The sequence below is a fragment of the Paroedura picta genome, chromosome 1 (assembly GCF_049243985.1).
Source record: "Paroedura picta isolate Pp20150507F chromosome 1, Ppicta_v3.0, whole genome shotgun sequence".
Lineage (NCBI taxonomy): Eukaryota > Metazoa > Chordata > Lepidosauria > Squamata > Gekkonidae > Paroedura > Paroedura picta.
Window position 1 is genome coordinate 201,937,529 of NC_135369.1, and position 18,727 is coordinate 201,956,255.

The following is an 18,727-nucleotide window of genomic DNA, read 5'->3' on the forward strand; positions in this document are numbered from 1 at the left end:
TCTGCGCGACACCGCGGCCCCAAACTTCGCCGCTGCCCCCTGCTCCGCGCTCATCCACGACGACATGGCCGCGGACGCCTCCTCACCTCCTTCACGGCACGAATTCCTCACCCAGGTAGGTTCCCCCGCGGTAGACTCACACCATGCCCTTCTTCCCCTTGCCTCCCTGCCCACACAGAACTCTTCCCACATCACCGCGCCGTCCCTCGCCCCTTTCTAGCGCCCCTTTTATTGCTTTTTAAAATGGGCTTAAAATCTAGTGCACTAATAAGGAAACACACCATTGAAAATTTTGGGCAGCCTTTGGAAGAGAACTAATGACTGAAAACTAGACATCTTCTTTCATTAAGTTTTTTTAAACGGTGCACAATAAAAGTAATATAATTTTAACAACAATAGACATTCAACCTTTGTGGATTCTAAATGTTTTCAGATGGGTTTATGGTTCCAGCTCTAGTCTTGGTTTTTGGTTTTTGTAGCCAATATAAAAAAAACCCTTGGTTTTTGTAGCCAATATAAACCAGAAACGCAGGCAAAACTGCAACCACGCCAAGTGCGAAAGTGCAAGAGAGCTGCAAACTACACTGTCTACTACTTATGTTAGTGCTAATCTTGGATAGCATTTGGATGGGAGACCACCAAGGAAGTAGACAGTAGCAACACTGAAGCTGGCTGAGGTGAAATCCACCTCTGCTCTGCCTCTTGCCTTGAAAACCTTATGGCAGGGGTAGTCAAACTGCGGCCCTCCAGATGTCCATGGACTACAATTCTCATTGGTGGTTTTCACACAGGAACAAGCTTGTGTAAGGAGCAGTGCAGCAGCAAGAAAAAAAATACAGGAACAAGCTGGAGAGAGACCAGAGGGTGAAGGATTTCCCATATAAATTGTTGACCAAGGGAAGCAGATGGATGGTCACTATGGTAAAGCTCAGTTGGGTTCAAAATACAGGCAGACCTCTAGTGCATTTTTCTTTGCCATTAATATTTTTTTAAAAACTCTATGAAACGTCACATTTTGTATATAGCCTCATACAAAATTAACTATAGCCAAAAACTTTCTTATAAATGGGTAAAGCAAAAAATTACCAAAAACTTCTCTCAAATGAACACCGACTGCTATAATCATGATGTTTCAAAAATAAATGTTTTATGATGTTACAAATGTTACCTGATCCAATATATAGCATCCTTGCAGATAATCTGTCAGAATGACAGCATTGTGTTCCGGATGAGGAAATAAACTGCTACTTTTTTGCATCTGTTTATCTCCATAAATGCGAAAAGGCAGACGGTCTAAAATAAATTCTTCCCATAAAAATGATGTTGCTTTGGTGAGCCCACAAAGTAGCTGTTCTCTGTAGTGAACCATGTTAATACACAATTTTCCAGTGAGTTGGTTGCTCACAAGTTCTCTCTTCATAGCCACAAAATCTGTTGTAAGTTGTTTTGGGGTCGAAGCCTAGAATCTCTCTTTCCTCGTGAATGCGGAAGGAAAACGTCGAGACTGAAGTGCCTATAAAATATCTGTAAAGGAATGCAAAAGAAAAGAAATGAAGGAAGGAAGGAAAATAGTTGCAGGATATATTTACATATTCGAAACACACATTGATACCAGCTATGCATGAGGCCACAGGGCCATCCTACAATGAGTGGTTTTCTTACTTGCTACAGCGTATCATCTGTTCAGCCTGGCCTGGCAAGGGTAGGCTGACTACCTCAAGACACAGCGAGACTTGGCTCCAGCAACATGCAAGGGGGAAGCAGAAATAGGCCTAGCAGTTCCTCTTGTACAAGGACTTGTGCAACCCCTATGTGCGTGGGGAGTGTCCCAACTCCTTCGAACCCTTCTGAAGCCCTGATGCTGCCTTGTACTGAATCAGCTTCTTGGTCCACTGAAGTCAGTATTGTACTCAGACTGGCAGCAGCCTTCTAGGGTCTTGGGCAGAGCTCTTTCACCTGCTACATGGTAAAGAATGGGTGGTAGAAAAATATGGATGGATGGATGAGCCTTTAAAATGGAGATGCTGAGGACTGAATCCAGGACCCTTCTGCAAGGCAAGCAGAGGCGTGGCCAAAGGCCTACCATCTTCAAAAGGAGAGAAAAGGTGATTTTTTTTTAATGGAGTCATCTCATTATACTAAGACCTGCTCTCTACTAGCCAAACTAGGATAGACGGAAGCCCCTCTTTTTAAGGTCACCAAAAGCCTAAGGAGCCTGCCTGTGACCAAAGGAGGTGCTTCCCTAGAATTACAGACAGCTCCACCCCTACCAGCAGAGAAAGGGAAACCTCTCAGCCCAGCTCTTGTGAAGTAGCAAGCAGGGAAAGGGGCATCACACTGGACAGCGACTCCCTCCAGTGCCTCTTTGGAAGCACTGGCAAGATGCAGCCATCCTATTTGTGGCCTTTCTGGGATAGTTTCCATGCATGAGTCACTGTCCCTACAGCAGGGTAAACGGCTTTTGTGTTTACTAAATACAAAATCATTCCTTGTTCTGTTTCTTCCCATCCGGGGGGGGGGGGGGGGGGGGGAGTCATGCATGCCTGGCGACTGCTCCAATAAAAGCAAATGCTGCAGTTACCTGGCATGGGCACATATCCACTGATCAATGATTGCGATGCCTCCGTCCTTGTAGAGTTCCACCTCCTCCCAAGAAGGCTGAAATCTCACCATCCCTGGCAGCAGATCTTTCAACTCTTCCAACTCTGCAAAGGATACAAGACGGCTGTCCCATGAAAGCTCTCCACCAATCGACAGAAGCAAGGGTGTTTGTGGCACAGTGACAACCAGAAACAATAAAAGGATGTCAGAAGTTGAATGGGGGGAGCCTCTCATTTGACAGACCCTTCAAACACAGTCCTGCCATGTGTGCTCCCATTTCCTGAGATGAGATGGGTTGTCCCATGCCATCTTAAACACTAACAACATTAAGGTACCACTGGACTTTGATTTTGCGCCAACAGACTGACATAGCTATCCCTTTGCAAATCATTACGAGAAACACTCTCTCTCTCTCTCTGGGCAGGAAGGTAATGATCGGAGAGATTATCTGATGCAGGTGCCCAGAGAAAACATTTCTGTTCTTTCAGGCCACCCCATCTACCCCTCCCAGATAGTTGTTGGGGTTTTTTAATCTTAGTCTATTGCTGCTGTTTTGTTCTACTGTTCTTTGTTAAACTGATTTGGCTATCATAGAATCATAGAGTTGGAGGGGGCCATGCAGGCCATCTAGTCCAACCCCCTGCTCAACGCAGAATCTTAACTGACTGTACAGTATTTCTGTTTGTGTTATGTGAGTCACCTCAAGAAACTGTCAGAGAGGTGATCTAAAATAAAACTGTTCTAAACAAAGAGAAGCATGCTGATCTTTTGGCCTCTCAGACGTGACCCAGGGAACAGCTCGCTTTTTCCTTCACCGCCATTGCGATGGCTCTCGAAGGGACTCAGAAATTCACAAACACTAAACCAAACAGGCTCGGTTCAGAGCACAAGGAAGTCTTAAGTGGCCTTGAAAAGACAGCCTACCTTCTGCGACTGCATCCGTAGCTACAAACACTTTCTCAAGCTTGTGCAGCTTCATCAGGCTGGCGATTTGTTTAGCCGTCCCCTGGATGCTTGGCACATCCTTTCTGTGACCCCAGATGAAGTCTTTGCGCCTGAGATGAACTCCCAGGTATGGGCCACCAATGGCTGTGCCCGGTTTGACCTAAGCACAGAAGAACCAGCACATGCTGAAGCTGAAACAAAATGGCATTGGTTCAGTGGGAAAAAAAAAATCTCCGCTTGTGAACACCCGTTCCCCAGCAGGGCTGGACAGTTCTAATCTACCAGGGAAAAGTGCATTTAGCTGGACTCTGTGTGACTTGTCAACCTGTTTATGCATTTAACTGCCTTTGTACAAAGCCCTCATCAGGACACTCCAAGCAAGTTTCTTTAAGGGCATTTTGCTTACACTTTACAAACATATATTTTTAGCTGCTTCCTCAACATGTTGCCCACAGATGCCATGGCTCCCGCAAACAACTTTTCTAGCACCCGCCAAGCAATTTTAGATTTTAGGGATACTGATTAGTATTGGGGATCTGTCTGGCTATGCAGCTTAAAATAACATCACTTCAGTACAAGCTGCCACCATCATGTTCGTTTTATTCTCTTGCTTTCCCTTTTCTGGCACATTTTTTGAAATTACTCTTTTAATCCTCTGCATTTGAGTTTCCTGACTGTTTCTACCTCTACCTCCTGCAGCCGCCATTTTGTGGTTGGCTCTACCTCCCATAGTGCCCATTTGTAGTTGGCACCTACTACCCAGGATGCCACTGGCTCAAAAGGTTGGGGACTCCTGTCCTATAAAGGAGGGTGTGACGTTGAAGGGAATGCAAACGTGCTGCTGTATCTAGCCCAGCATCCTGCCACACACAGCAGCCCCTCAATTCTTGTAGAAGTCCAACAACAGGGCGTAGTGGCCACAACCTTCCAATGCTGCTTCCCGGTTCTGGGACTCAGAGGTTGAGTGCCTGTGAACGTGGAAGGGCAAACAGTGCAGAGAGAACTAAATGCCCATTTTACCTTCATCTTTGTCCAGTCCTCAGTGTACTGTATCTTGTCCTTCTCATCAGTGGAATTAAGGTGTGTGGCTCTAAACATGTCTCCCACCACACGCAAGTGCTTTGCAAACACCATACTTCGACGAGTCTGTCAGGAGAAATAAAAAAAAGCTTTTGGTTAATTAATTGAAACACCAAGATTTCTTTTAGGAAGACAAAAAATGCACAGGCATCTCAGCAGCAATTTCTAATGCATGTGGCTGGACAGTTCTAGGAACGCAGGTCATACTTTGGCATTTGCCACTCACTTGGATTTTTAGTATTCTATGTGCCAATATGTAAATGTTTCTTTAATTACAACACCTAACAGCATTTCCCCGCTTATGCACCCCTCATCACAGCTATTGGCCTACCTTCTCCTCTTCCAATGTCTCCCCTCTTCCAATGTCTTCCAATGTCTCAGTATCTCCTCCCCAAGAGTCCACTTAATGGTAACCTCTGCCAACTATCATCAAAATCACAACTGTCAAGAAGTGCCCCAAGGCAGCTTAAAGACAGGAGAGGATCATATTTTGGATCAGGAGCTACGGATTCCCTATGCAACTTCTCAGTCGAGCTGCAACCTTCGCTAGTTCAGCATCTTCTAAGAACCTGCTTGTGGGCCCCACTGAAACATTCTCCTGCACAACAGGCCCCTGCCTGCTTCCTTGTATATTTCTCTGGTTCCTGCTTGTTACATTTAGGGAAGGGCTATGGCTCAGTGATAGAGCCTCTAACTTGCATGCAGAGGGTCCCAGGTTCAATCACTGGCATCTCCTGTTATAAGGACCAGGCAAGAGATGATATGGAAAACTTCTGCCTGAGACCGTGGAGAGCCACTGCTAGTCTGAGTAGGCAATACTGATGGACCAAGGGTCTGATTCAGTATCAGACAGTTTTGTAACCAGTAGACAGCTCCAGTTCAGCTGCCTTCCTGCAGTCGTTATGTCGTCATACCCTGCTGACCAGAAGAACAACAGGTCAGCCACTGTCTTCCAAGATCAATCATGAATGGAAGAAGAATAAATAGATGGCATCAAGGTTTTTTTATGTTTTAACATTTGTCTTTTCAAGAGCTGTCAAAAGAGTGGCCTCTCCAAGCAGTTTCTTGTGTCTGATGATAGACAAGTGGACCGAAACCAGGTGTGCCAATGTAAAGCTACCGCAGAGGCCATGGTCTTAGATGATGCACATTGCCACAAAAGACTCATTCCCATTGGGACAAAGTCATGGGAATCTCCAACATCAGAAATGGCAGCTGTGGGAGAACTGAAGATGGCGCCATAAAGAAAGCTGGACTTCTGTTCAGCTCTTAAGCCATGCCGAGGGTCAGGGGCTTCTGCACCTGGCTGACCTGAACAGATACGCAAATCTGCTCACCGGTCGCCCCAGGAACCGGGAACGGTGACCTGAGGGTCCTACAGATCCGTAGGGAGATAGCAAGACCTCCCTGGATTAATAGCGGCTTGTGCTCAAGGTCACGATGGCGTCTTTGTCGCAAACAACTTTACAAGCTTGAAACGACCAGCCGACCTCACATTCTTCCCAGACCATCATTTACCAGATCGACAGGAGCAGAAGCTGACAGAAGCTGGAACCTACAACAGTAAGAATTGAAAGCTTTCTGGCTTTTCTCTCTCTTCTCCCACAAGCTCTTCCCTCCCCCCCCCCTCAACCAATTCACAAGCGAATTCCTTCTTTCCCCGAGTGAGAGACTCCCAGCTAATTATACCCATTAACCAAACAAAGAGAGTGCTTTGAAGATTTATGGGTGAAGGTTCAGTGGGGGAATTTGACTTGATACGGAGATCGACAAACTGATAATTTGGGATCACTCGTGCTCCCGCGAGACCTTACGAGACTTTCTGTTTACAGTTTGTGACTGCCTAGAACTATGGAAGAATTAACTAAGGCACAGCTTTTCCATTTATTATGCAAAGGAAACTCAGAGATACTGAAAGCAGTCAATAAGCTGGAAAAGGAAATTCGTGGGACTAAGGGGGAGCTTTTGGATGGAGCCCAAGGTCCGGAGAGACCAGCTGATGACGCAGCTCAGCTAACAGTAAATCAAGTGAAACTTCAATGTCTGGAAGCTAATCAACTGGAGGGAGAGAGTGCCAGAGATGTAAAAACCCAAAGTATCTTTAAAGAACCTGGGAAAACAGATTCACAGAAGGAAAGTACCAAAAACCTGGAAGTCTATTCAGAGCAGGAAATGACTTGGATCAGCAAAATAAAAAGAGTCTATTCAAAAGCGACAGCAACTAGGAAGCTATCAGGAGATATTTCTGTGCGACCAGAGGAAGAGATCCAGATTGACAAAGGATTCAGAGCCCCCTCAAAGGCGATTACAAGCAAGAATCAAGTAAGAGGCCCTGACAGAAGGACAATCAGAAACACTCTACTATGGAAAAAAACACAATTTCATTTTCTGCGACCACCTGAAAGATGAGCTGAACAATGGAGTATTTTCCTGGCTTCCTGGGAGAAAAATAGTAGTAGCAACCTTTAGGACAGGTCCAATATATGAAGGGAACTGACTTTATATCGTTTAAGACAATAATAGAATATATCCTTATAATAGATTATACTCTCCTATGTATCAACAACTACTTTGTTAAGAAAGATGGTAATAACTCCTAGATCAGGATTAATATGCGATGGGAATTGAATATGTATGTTAATATGTATGCCAAAAGAGGACGACAAACCATATTTTATAGGCATTAACAAGACAACAGTAGTAATTCTTGGGTCAGGGCCAATTTATGAAGGAGACTGACCTAATATCATGTAAGATAATAACAGAATGTATTCCTATAACAGATCTCATATGTATTAACAATCACTTGGCTAAGAAAAATGGTAAAAACTTCTAGACTAGGAATAATAGGTGATGAGAACTAAATATCTATGTTAAAAGAGATGGCAAACCATATCAACTGGTCGCTTTTTCTTTACAACTTCTCTGTAAATGCTTTATATAATAATAAACAATAAAATTATTATAAAATAAAGAAATGGCAGCTGTGCATGGCAAAAAATCAGTGAACTGTAGACTGTGGAAATTTGTCATATCACTGGCAACAAAAACAAATTGTTTTTTGCAAATCAAATCAGTCATCTGGGAATAGCCCAAGATAAATACTCACATCCCAATAGTCTTTGCCAGCATAGTGGTCATGAAGAAGATTTTCTGCTCTGTCTAGCATCACTGACCTAATAAAAAAGGAAAGCATCTTCCTTTACAAAAGGATCACAGGCTCTTAGAAAGTCATTCATTCTCCATGCAAAGCAAGGAGACAGAAAAACTGTTGAGGCTGACAGCTCTAAAAGTACAACTTCTATGGGAGAGTGAAAATAGGTAGGCTTTCCTGATCCAGGACATCATACAAACAATGCACTTTTTAAAACTGGAAGTGGGTACCTTGCTTACCTGCAAATTCTCCCCCTCCTGACAGTGGGTCAGATCATGGGTGATCTCCTCTCTGTCAACTAAGAGGCAGAGAAAAAACCGGATGGCGGTAGATCTGGTGGCAGGACCACATAGTGACTTTCATGGGCCCTAGGTCATTTTGCCTTCATGGGCCCTTCCCACCATAATAATATCAATATTAAAAACTATTTTTGATATGATTTTATCAACATTTCCTCCTATTTTAGACAACATTTCATAAACTTTCTTGGGCCCTAAACATTTCAGGTGGAGAAAAAAAATGAAACATTTCCTTTGACCCCCAAAAGTTCATTTTTTCTCTTCTGATTTTAAAAGAAATCCAAACATTTTCATGGGCCCTTAAGGTTATTATGGGCCCCAAGCACTGTGCCTAACAGCTAAGTCAACCCTGCCTAGTGGCACCTCCCAGAGGTGCAGCCCTTAAGAGTGCTCACGTTAATCCATCCCCATTATCCCCGAATAAACTGTTGGCTGCTTGCAATGTCACTGTAAACAACCAAAACTGTGTATTGCAATATTCAGTATTCATGCACAACATGCCGAAATAGAACTCTTACTGGGTGGCCCACACAAAAAGATTTCTAACCATGAAAATGTAATCTTACCAAGGTTATATTCATTCATATTTATTACCGCCCAAAGTTGTTATAATCAGAGACAGCAATAAGCTTTTCTGTAGAGCAAAAGTGAACTTGCAAACATCCAAGGTAAAAATGAGTAGATCATGCCTTACCGAGATGAAGTATTCAAAAGAAGAGGAGCTATGATAGATGCGGAACCTTGGACTGATAAGCAGGCTAATTTAAGGCCTCGTGTTTCCTCGTAGCCCCAGAACCATCCCCTATAAGATGAAAATCTTTAATCCGTTGTCACACAACCTGGTATAGTCTAAAACAACTTGATGGACTGTTAATGTACAGTTTCCTGGCTTATAATGGTTTTTGTTTGATTCAAGTGGGTATCTGTGTTGGTCTGAAGTAGCACAACAAAAATTTAGTCCAATAGCACCTTTAAGGCCAACAATGATTTTATCATATGGCATAATATGGCTTAATTTGGATATTATGAGACAGTTTACTAATTTGCCACAATTTACTTTTGCCTTATATCGGTATGCTTATGACACTTGTTCCATTTAGTCTGAGGAAGAATGGATGCTCTCGCTATTTGACTCAATTTTTGTTATGGTTTTTCTTTGTTCTTCTTGGTATAATAATATCTGGTAAACCTGAACATTTGGGTCAACAATTGGAAGTTTGGGAATATGTGCAACATAAAGACAAAAAATGAAGCCACTGCTTGTGGTGTGGTGTGAGCAGTTAAAATGGGAGCATAAATGGCTAAAAACTAACTTAAAAAAAACTAAAGGTAGGATTTCACAAGACTTCATATACAGATCCTTATAATGTTACAGAAATTAGTCAGTTTTTTTGGTTGGTTTCTTTTGTCGTCAAGTCGCAGCTGACTTATGGTGACTGCTGGTGGGGATTTCAAGGCAAGAGATGTTCAGAGGTTGTTAGCCACTGCCTTCCTCCACGTTATGACCCCAAAATTCCTTGGTGGTCTCCCATCCAAATTCTGACCAGGGCCAACCCTGATTAACTTCCAATATCTGAGGAGACTGGGTTAACCCTGGCTGTCCAGATCAAGACAATCTGTCAGTTACTGATTTTTTAATCAATTTCTCTTTGCTGATTTTTTCAAAAAAGCTCTCCAGTGATGTGTGTGTGTGTAGGGGGGGGGTCCTAGCCACCCAGGGGGGCTGGGGGTGGGAAAGGTCCATACTTTCCAGTCCACAAGGCAGCCACCCCAGTGTCCCTGCAGTCTTTCCTAGAAGACTGGAATCAAGAAGGATTAGGAAAGATTGCAGGAAAGCCAGGAAAAAGCCAGAAGGTGCACAAAATGTCCACAGCAGCAAAGCCAGAACATTTAGCCAGTGTGGAAGTAACTAGAGAGTTCTCACCATGGAGAAAAGTGGGATTGAGGTTACTATTGGGAAGTTGCTCCCCTCACCCCAACCCCTGGTTTCTCCACAGCATCATGGTGCTTTTGTGTACCTCAGGAATCTTATCTGTCTTTCCTGTGATCTTTCTCAAGTTGGTTTTGCTGTGACATTTAGGGAAGAATTGATGCAGAGCCAGGATGGCAGTCATGTGGATGGGAAAGTCCCAATCTTCCTGGACTCATCCATATCAGTACCCTGCTCAGACCCTCACATCAGCCACTCCCTCCCTCCACTGGAGAACTTTAATATTTTTTGCAATTATCTATTGTAGCATTAAGTTCTCAGAACTCCTAACGTTCATTTTTTCTTTAAGAAGCATGTCTTTATCCACTTTCATTGCAGACATATGCCTTTCCCCTTCTATCACTTGAATGAAAGGGGCTGCAGATTTACTTCTTTCGGGGGGGGAGGGGAAGGATGCTAGGAGTACAGAGAACCTGGCAGACAGACTACTTTAATGCTACATGGCAATTGCTGGTTTCAACTCTCCCCGCAAATGGAGAAAATCCTGCCATGTTGGAAAGCCAAAATGGGGAAACCAGCATAAGTATGGAAACAGGCAGGTTACAGTTATTATAAGGCAAATAACAAGATATTTGAATCTAACATTTCCCAGTTAAGACCAAAAATGCAGTTGGGGAGGGATAACTGAACAAGGAAGAAACCTGAACAATCTGTGCAGATACATCTGTTTAAGTAGTAAAGAGCCAGAGTCCAGCAGCACCTTAAAGATTAACAGAATTTGTGGCAGGGTAGAAGCTTTTGAGTCACCACTCACGGTTTCAGATACATCTGGAGAAGTGAGAAGTGACTCACAAAAGCTCCTACCCTGTCACAGATTGTCTTTAGAATGTCTCTAGAAGCATTTTCATTCCAATACTGAACTCTCCTGCAGATCATTAAAAAGTGGTATCAAATGTACATAATGTCTGGTGAATCTGAGTATTTAAAACAATAATTACAACCAATTTTCAAATGCATTGTACTTCAGCATACAGGGTGGAGGGGAGACATTGCAAGACTCAATGATTAAGTAGGAGAGGAACTAGGTAAAGGCAACTACTATTTCAGGAGATTACCTGTAGTATTTGTTTTTGTCCATTGAATAAGTAGCCTGATCAATGCATGGCCTTTCATCTATTTTCTCCTCCCAAGTCCCCTCTTTCCATCCTTCAGCATAGTTTTGCAGGACATATATCTGTTCAATAAAAGGTCCACCCGATTCTGGAGAATAATCAAAAAGAGATTAGCAGATAGCTATGCAATTTATATCTATACATTTGATTTGATAAAGTGAGTGTAAAGCACAGCCAGCCACCATGGTATAACGATTAGAGCAGTGGTGCTCAACCTGGGGGTCGAATGGCCCTTTCACAGGGGTCGCTGCAGGGCAGGCAGCTTGGCTGGGGGGGCACCATCCACACAACAGCCTTGCGGGGTAGATCAAGATAGAGCGTTCATCTGTCTGGAGCAGCAGAAAAGAGCGAGATCGGCATGGTGGGACAAGAGGCAGAACTGAACTGAGAAACCCCGGGGGAAAAAACAATTTATATGGAATCCTGAACAATGGATCTTCACGCCATGGGTCAGTTTCGGTTTAATTTCTGTGAAAGAACGCTTGCATAATTATATGGTTGGGGGTCACCACAATATGAGGAACTGTATTAAAGGGTCACGGCATTAGGAAGGTTGAAAACCACTGGATTAGAGGGTTAGATTAAATCTGAGAGATTCAAGTTCAAACCCACCACCACATCATATACATTTCTGAGGATAACCTCAGGATAAGCAGAATTGAAATCAAATACATATGTATTTCTAAACTAATCCACACTATTTTCCTAAAGAAACTGAAAAGGTAACGGCTAGTATTCTAAATGGGGGGCTCACTGTATTTTTCAGACAAAAATCAGCTGAGAGTATTCAATTTAAAAGTTATTCACATGTTTATAGATTGTTTTATGTATTGTTGTTTGTTCTTATGTAAACCGCCCTGAGCCCCCGGGGAGGACGGTATATAAATATAATAAATAAATAAATTTAAATTGCATAATATCTGAAATACATTGAGCCAGGTTGGTATAGTGGTAGGTGTCAGATTAAGGTGAGGGAGGCTAAGAGTCAAATTCCAACTCTACCACAAAGCATACTTGGTGATCTCTGGCCAGACAGTCTCTCTTAGCCTAACTTACTCACAGAAAAATATAAAATGAAGATGGGAGAAATATAGATGCTGCTCTGAGCTTCTCAGAAGAAGGATGGGATAAACACAAACTAGATCGATTAGTAAATTAAAATGTAATTAAACATTACCTATTGTTGTATATTACTTCTTGGTGGCCAATCAGAGGCAACTCCATAGCCTCCTCACTTCAGAAAGCAATTAAAGACAGTTTTATTTAGGGCGACATTTCACTAAATTTACTTTTTACTTATTGGCAGTCCTAACTGAGATTTTAAATTGCAGTCTTTTATGTGTTCTTACAAGTGTTGCTTTATTTACACTGTAAGCCACCTGGAGTTCCACAAGATGGAAAGATGGCTAACAAATGTTTTAAATAAATACATAATATAGTGTACAATTAAATCTACGTCTTTATTCTTTTAACTAAGTCAGCTTGATAAAGTCCTTAACAGAGGTGGCTTCATTATAGAAAGCTGAATTTGATTCCCCACTCCTCCACATGCAGCCATAAGGGTGACTTTGGGCTAGTCACAGTCCAGAGAGTGGTTCTCACAGAACAGTTTCTATCTCACCTACTTCATAGGTTGTGGGGGGAGGAAGGGAATAAATATCAGTAAAATACCTTGAAAAGGCCAAGAAAATAAATTTACTGAATAGGGACATAGAAATGCTATACATTTTTTCTTACTACAAATACATGGCTGTATAGAGTAAAACTTTAAATTAAATTCCTTCAAAATATTGTAACACAGATTATTTTGTTGTATCATTTACCTGCGAGAAACTGTTCATACTCAATTACAGGTATGTTTTTATTGAGGCTTGGAACATCAAAAAATTCAAACCATGGAATTTGGACCTGATGTATATTAGGGCTCTGCCAGTGATAGAGATGTCCCCAGGGTGGTAAAACCAACACCCAAGCTTCGCTTTTTAACAAAGTCTTTATAAGAGAGGCAATTCGAATATAGACATCTCGACGAAGATTGAAACCTTCAGGTGGATTTACATCATACAAAAGGTACCTGGAAATAACAAAGAAATAAAATTATTAGGCTTCGCAAAGCTACAGTAATTCCAGGTATAAATTCAGTATGCAAAGCTGTAGAGCATCTTTACTGCTTTTATGGCATAGAAATTGAGACAGAAACCTTAAATATCTACACTTTTTGACGCATGACTGATTTAACCTTCTAATTCAAATCACCTGCATTTTCCCACAGAGGAAAAGAAGAGTTTGAACACTTACTGTAACAGACTAGAATGTGAAGTCACACAAAGCAACATGGCTCTGTAAACATTTATGCACCTTTATGCACTAAAAGAACAACAGCGCATAATCTCTCACGCTGTTTTACCTGCAGACCAGGTGTGTAAAGGAAGCTAAGGAAAAACCAATTGGAGTTTGCTATTAAGAGGTGATTCACATGATCTCAATACTCATGCATGTACCAGTGACAGGATATATTGTTTCATAATGATTATTTATCACCAACTTTTCAAAGGGAATAGAAAGACACTTAAATACCTCCCATGCCTAAACTCACACCAAGGACTAGTCTCAGCTGTATTAATTCATTTTCTCTCAAGGGCAGTTTGGCCATGGGCTACTGAAGTACAGTCAGTTAGAAAATCAACAACTGCAGTTCTCCAAAAACTGGGATGGGCCTGGGATGCAAAAGTGTGGTAGATCACTCTCACAGGTGGGTTGGGAGACCAGAAGGTAGGAGGAGAAGGGGGACAGGATGATAGGCTTGACAGTTTTGGAAGGTGTACGCTCTCTCTAATATGAACTTGTTTAGCATTTTTTTTGAAGGGGGCAGCAGGAGTTCCTCTGCATATTTCACTGCAGAAGTTAATCATGACAACTACAGTAGAGTCAGCAGATTTAAGTGGGTAGTTGTGTTGGTCTAAAGCAGCATAACACCTTCAAGGCCAACAAATAAAACTTCGTTGGTCTTGGAGGTACCACGCTGGACTCAAACTTTGTTCAGTAGATTAGCAGTGGTCTCACATCCAAAAACTCTGAGAACTTTAAAACAAAAGTTTCCAAAGCTTAAAACAAAACAAACAAAACAAAAACACGAGCTTTGATCTCAGAAAAGGTGCAATTCAGAAACAACAACTTGAACTGATTAGGCAGTGACTTACTGGATGTGAGGATGGAAGAGAGATGGGTGCTAACAAGTAATTTTTTTAATAATAAAAATAATTTCCCTTTCCCTCCCTGCCTGGAAGGCCAAAAGAGAGCCGTGATTTCCAAGACCAAAATCCAGACGAGGGACTGTCCAGGTTACAAGAGTCCAGACAGATCAATCATTGTAGTTTTGAAAGCCATAGCTAGGCATGTATGAAGGGGCCTCTGGAGGCAGAGGGCAGGACAAGGAGTCCTGGTATAAAAAGCGGTAGCCTCTAATCCAGAGAACTAGGTTTGATTTCCCCACCTCTCCACATGCAGCCAGCTGGGTGACCTTGGGGTAGTCACAGCCCTGACAGAGCTGTTCTCATAAAGCAGTTCCCCTCACGTCACAGGGTGTCTGCTGCGGGAAGAAGGGAAGGGCATTGTAAGCTGCTTTGGGACACATGAGATCAACTGGGTGGCCTTGCCCAGTCATGGTTCTCTCAGCAGTTCTCGCAAAGCAGTTCTCTTAGAGATCTCTCAACCTTACCCACCTTACAGAGTGTCTGTTGCGGGGAACACAAAGTTTGAGTCCAGGGGCATTTTTAAGACCCAACAAAGGCGTTATTCAAGCTGTGCGCTTTCGTGCGCATGCACACTTCTTCAGAGGAAACAACGCAAACTACTAGACTACAAATCTAAGGAGAGTAAATTAGCAAGCGGCACCACGAAAACATCCAACAAATACACAGCAAAAGGAAGGTGTTGAACCGATTCAAGAGCCTGGCTAAGGAAGGCGACTGTCAGCCGCGCGGGGACACCTTCGGGGGGTGAAAAGCGGGGTACAAATCTCTTTGTCTCGATAGACTCATCCCCCCCCCCTCCCGCAAGGAGGCCGCGAGGAGGGGTCCGGGCGGGGCCCTTTCTCGCTCTCCCGTCCCTTCAGCGCTTGGCTCCAAGCGAGACCCGCCCCGTCCTCCCGCTCTCGGTCCCTCAGAGAGGTTCTCCTCAGGCTCGTCCCCGTCCCGCCTTTGAGGCCCGCTTTTCTCCTCAGGCTCGTCCCCGTCCCACGTTTGAGGCCCGCTTTTCTCCTCAGGCTCGTCCCTGTCCCGCCTTTGAGTCCCGCTTTTCTCCTCAGGCTCGTCCCTGTCCCGCCTTTGAGTCCCGCTTTTCTCCTCAGGCTCGTCCCCGTCCCGCCTTTGAGGCCCGCTTTTCTCCTCAGGCCTTTTCTCTCACCGCCTGTGATGCGCCGCCGAAGCCGCGGCGGGCCGGGAGGCGGCGAAGGGGGCGCCGTGGCCCGCCTGGAAGGCCTCCTGGGGCGGCTGGGCGGCGGCGACGACGACACCGAGGAGGAGGAGGTGGGCGGCGGCGGCGGCGGTGGGCCCTCGGGCTCCCGGCGCCATCTCCGGAGCTCCGCGCTGGGGCCGGGGAAGGCGCCGTGGGGCAGCCCAGGCCCGCCGCCCAGTGGGCCTCGTCGTGGCGAGAACGCCCCCGCTGGGCTGCCATTGGCTAGCCGGGTTGCGGCGCGGCGCGCGCGGCGGAGGCTCCCTCGGGAGGGCCTCTTCAGACGGGCCGGCGGGTTGGGCGTTCTTTGAATTTCCGGGCTGAGCGAGAGCCCCACCCCCAGCCGCGCCTGATGAAAGGAAATTCCAGAATTCTCACCATGCTAATGAGAACAGCCATCATTTTAATTTTTTTTTGTTAAGTTTTAAAACATAAAATAAATGGGTGGTGGACTGGGAAACGGATCTCTCTCAATGTCCAGGGGTAGTCAAACTGCGGCCCTCCAGATGTCCATGGACTACAATTCCCAGGAGCCCCTGCCAGCATTGGCTGGCAGGGGCTTCTGGGAATTGTGGTCCATGGACATCTGGAGGGCCGCAGTTTGACTACCCCTGGTCTACACAAAGGCATCGTGTATAGTTGGTACACCATTTATATTGTATCTGGACAAAATTTCCGTCCGGCAGCACCATCAGGGGTAGTCAAACTACGGCCCTCTGGATGGACATGGGCTACAATTCCCATGAGCCCCTGCCAGCGTCCATGGACATCTGGAGGGCCGCAGGTTGACTACCCCTGATAGACTAAAGAAATGAAATTCTGGGCCAGCTCACTGGAGTCTCACTGGATCCCAATGGGGAAAAAAAAACGAACAAGCAATAAGAAGCTGGAAAAACGGCACAGCTTCTTTAAAAATGTGTAAACAGTTCACTTGATGGGAAAAAAACTGACTCATCTGAAATGTGGGGAGAGTTGGGTTTTTTATATACGACTTTTCACTGCCTGAAGGAGTCTTGAAATCGCCTTCCCTTCCTCTCCCTGTAAGGCAGGTGTGCCCAAAAGAGCTCTGAGAGAACTGTAGCTGGCTCAAAGTCACCCAGTAGGCTTCATGAGTCTCAAAGGGGCTTACAATGGCGTTTTCTTCCTCTCCGCCCAACAGACACCCTGTGAGGTAGGTGGGGCTGAGAGAGCCCTGATATTACTGAAAAAGAAGAGTTGGTTCTTATATGCTGCTTTTCTCTACCCGAAGGAGTCTCAAAGAGGTTTACAGTCGCCTTCCCTTTCCTCTCCCCACAACAAACACCCTGTGAGGTAGATGAGGCTGAGGGAGCCCGGATATTAATGCTCGGTCAGAACAGAAGAAGAAGAGTTGATTCATATATGCCACTTTTCTCTCCCTGAAGGAGGCTCAAAGCGGCTTACAGTCGCCTTCCCTTTCCTCTCCCCACAACAGACACCCTGTGAGAGAGGTAAGGCTGAGAGAGCCCTGATATTACTGAAGAGGAGTTGGTTCTTATATGCCGCTTTTCTCTATCCAAAGGAGACTGTAAGAAGTGGCTTACAGTCACCTCTCCCCACAACAGACACCCTGTGAGGGATGTGGGGCTGGGAGAGTTCTGACAGGACTGCCCATTCACATCAGCAGTATCAGGGCTGTGACCCAGCTGGCTGCATGTGGAAGAGCAGGGAACCAAACCTGGCTCACCATACTAGAAGTCGCCACATGGAGAACTTAACCCAGGGCTTCAACCAATGATGCTGAGATTGCTAAGATACATACAAAGGGAAGAGACTACAAATATACCGTACAATGGGCAAAATTAATAGATAGGTTTACAATAAAAAGATATTTACAGGCAAAAGCTAACTTGCGTTTCTTTCACAAAGGAAAATGATTGCTGGTAGAACAATTCTCAGTCAGAAAAGAATTGTAGAGATCACAAAGGAAGCACTGGCACCCAAAAATTGATCATTTCCATTCATGACAGTCTAAGATTCAGAACCTCGATAAGAGACCACACCTTCAATCTGGTTGCGTTTGATATCACCATGACTCAATCTACTATGTCCAAATGGCTGAGTGATCATTAAATAGTAAGTATATCTACTGGGAATACTAAGAAGCCTGTTCCACCCCCCCTGAACTGTGCCTGCTTCCTTTCCTGGATATATTAGCCTGGCACTGATACTAGGGCAGCTATAGTAGAAAAGAACAAGAGCCCGGTAGCTCCATAAACACACAATTTGAGGCAGGGGATGAGCTTTTGTGAGTCATTGCTTTCTTCTTTGAGGGCAGCTATAAGGATCTCATACTCTGCTCTGTTGGGTGTATGGTTAGAGGACTGGAGGTCTTAGACTAGTCCAATCTCTTTTGGTGTCACACAGCTGACCAAACCTAAAGTTGTGCCTGTCTTCATGTCAGCCTCCGACTTCAGGATCTGAACCCTGTGTGAGACGGGTGCCTTTTCCCCGTGAGCAATTGAGGAGTTCACAGGGCTTTTTACGAAGGCACTGTAGTGCAGGGGTAGTCACCCTGTGGACCTCCAGATGTCCATGAACTACAATTCCCATGAGCCCCTGCCAGCATTTGCTGGCTGGGGCTCATGGGAATTTTAGTCCATGGACATCTGGAGGTCCACAGGGTGACTACCCCTGCTGTAGTGTCTTTCCTGGCTCCTGCCTCAGTGTCTGCATTCCTCTTGTCTAACAAAGGTTTGGTAGTCCTAAGTTGCACTTACCCCAACTCTTTGTGGAGGAAAGGTGCAGGGCCTGTGGTCGGTCTTTACCTCTGCAGAGCCAAGCTCCAGCAGCATGTGATTTTTGCATCTGAAGTGGTGATGTTTCTCTCCGTGTGCTGCTTCTGGTTCCTTCAGAAACCGTGGGGCAACTTGTTTTTGGATCATTATGAGAGATTGAAGTTAAAGAATCAAACATTGGAATTAAGATTGGAGGAAGGAATATAAATAAACTTCGGTATGCTGATGACACTACCCTCCTGTCAGAAACTAAGGAAGACCTAGAACAGCTGATTTACAAAGGTCAATGAAGCAAGCAAAAAAAAAAAAGGCTTTTTCTTAAACACTGAAAAGACAAA

At 44.5% G+C, this 18,727-nt stretch overlaps 1 protein-coding gene across 1 annotated transcript; it reads right to left on the minus strand.

Annotated features, from left to right (window-relative positions):
* Positions 1–1,125: 1,125 nt before the first annotated feature.
* POFUT2 (protein O-fucosyltransferase 2) lies at positions 1,126–15,915 on the minus strand. Its single transcript, XM_077316835.1, has 9 exons — positions 15,586–15,915; positions 13,005–13,255; positions 11,125–11,269; positions 8,774–8,881; positions 7,736–7,802; positions 4,567–4,692; positions 3,526–3,706; positions 2,582–2,705; positions 1,126–1,524 (listed from the first exon to the last, which is right to left on the minus strand). The coding sequence occupies exons 1-9, from the start codon at positions 15,750–15,752 to the stop codon at positions 1,371–1,373; spliced, it is 1,323 nt and encodes a 440-aa protein (XP_077172950.1). The 5' UTR covers positions 15,753–15,915; the 3' UTR covers positions 1,126–1,370.
* Positions 15,916–18,727: the final 2,812 nt, after the last annotated feature.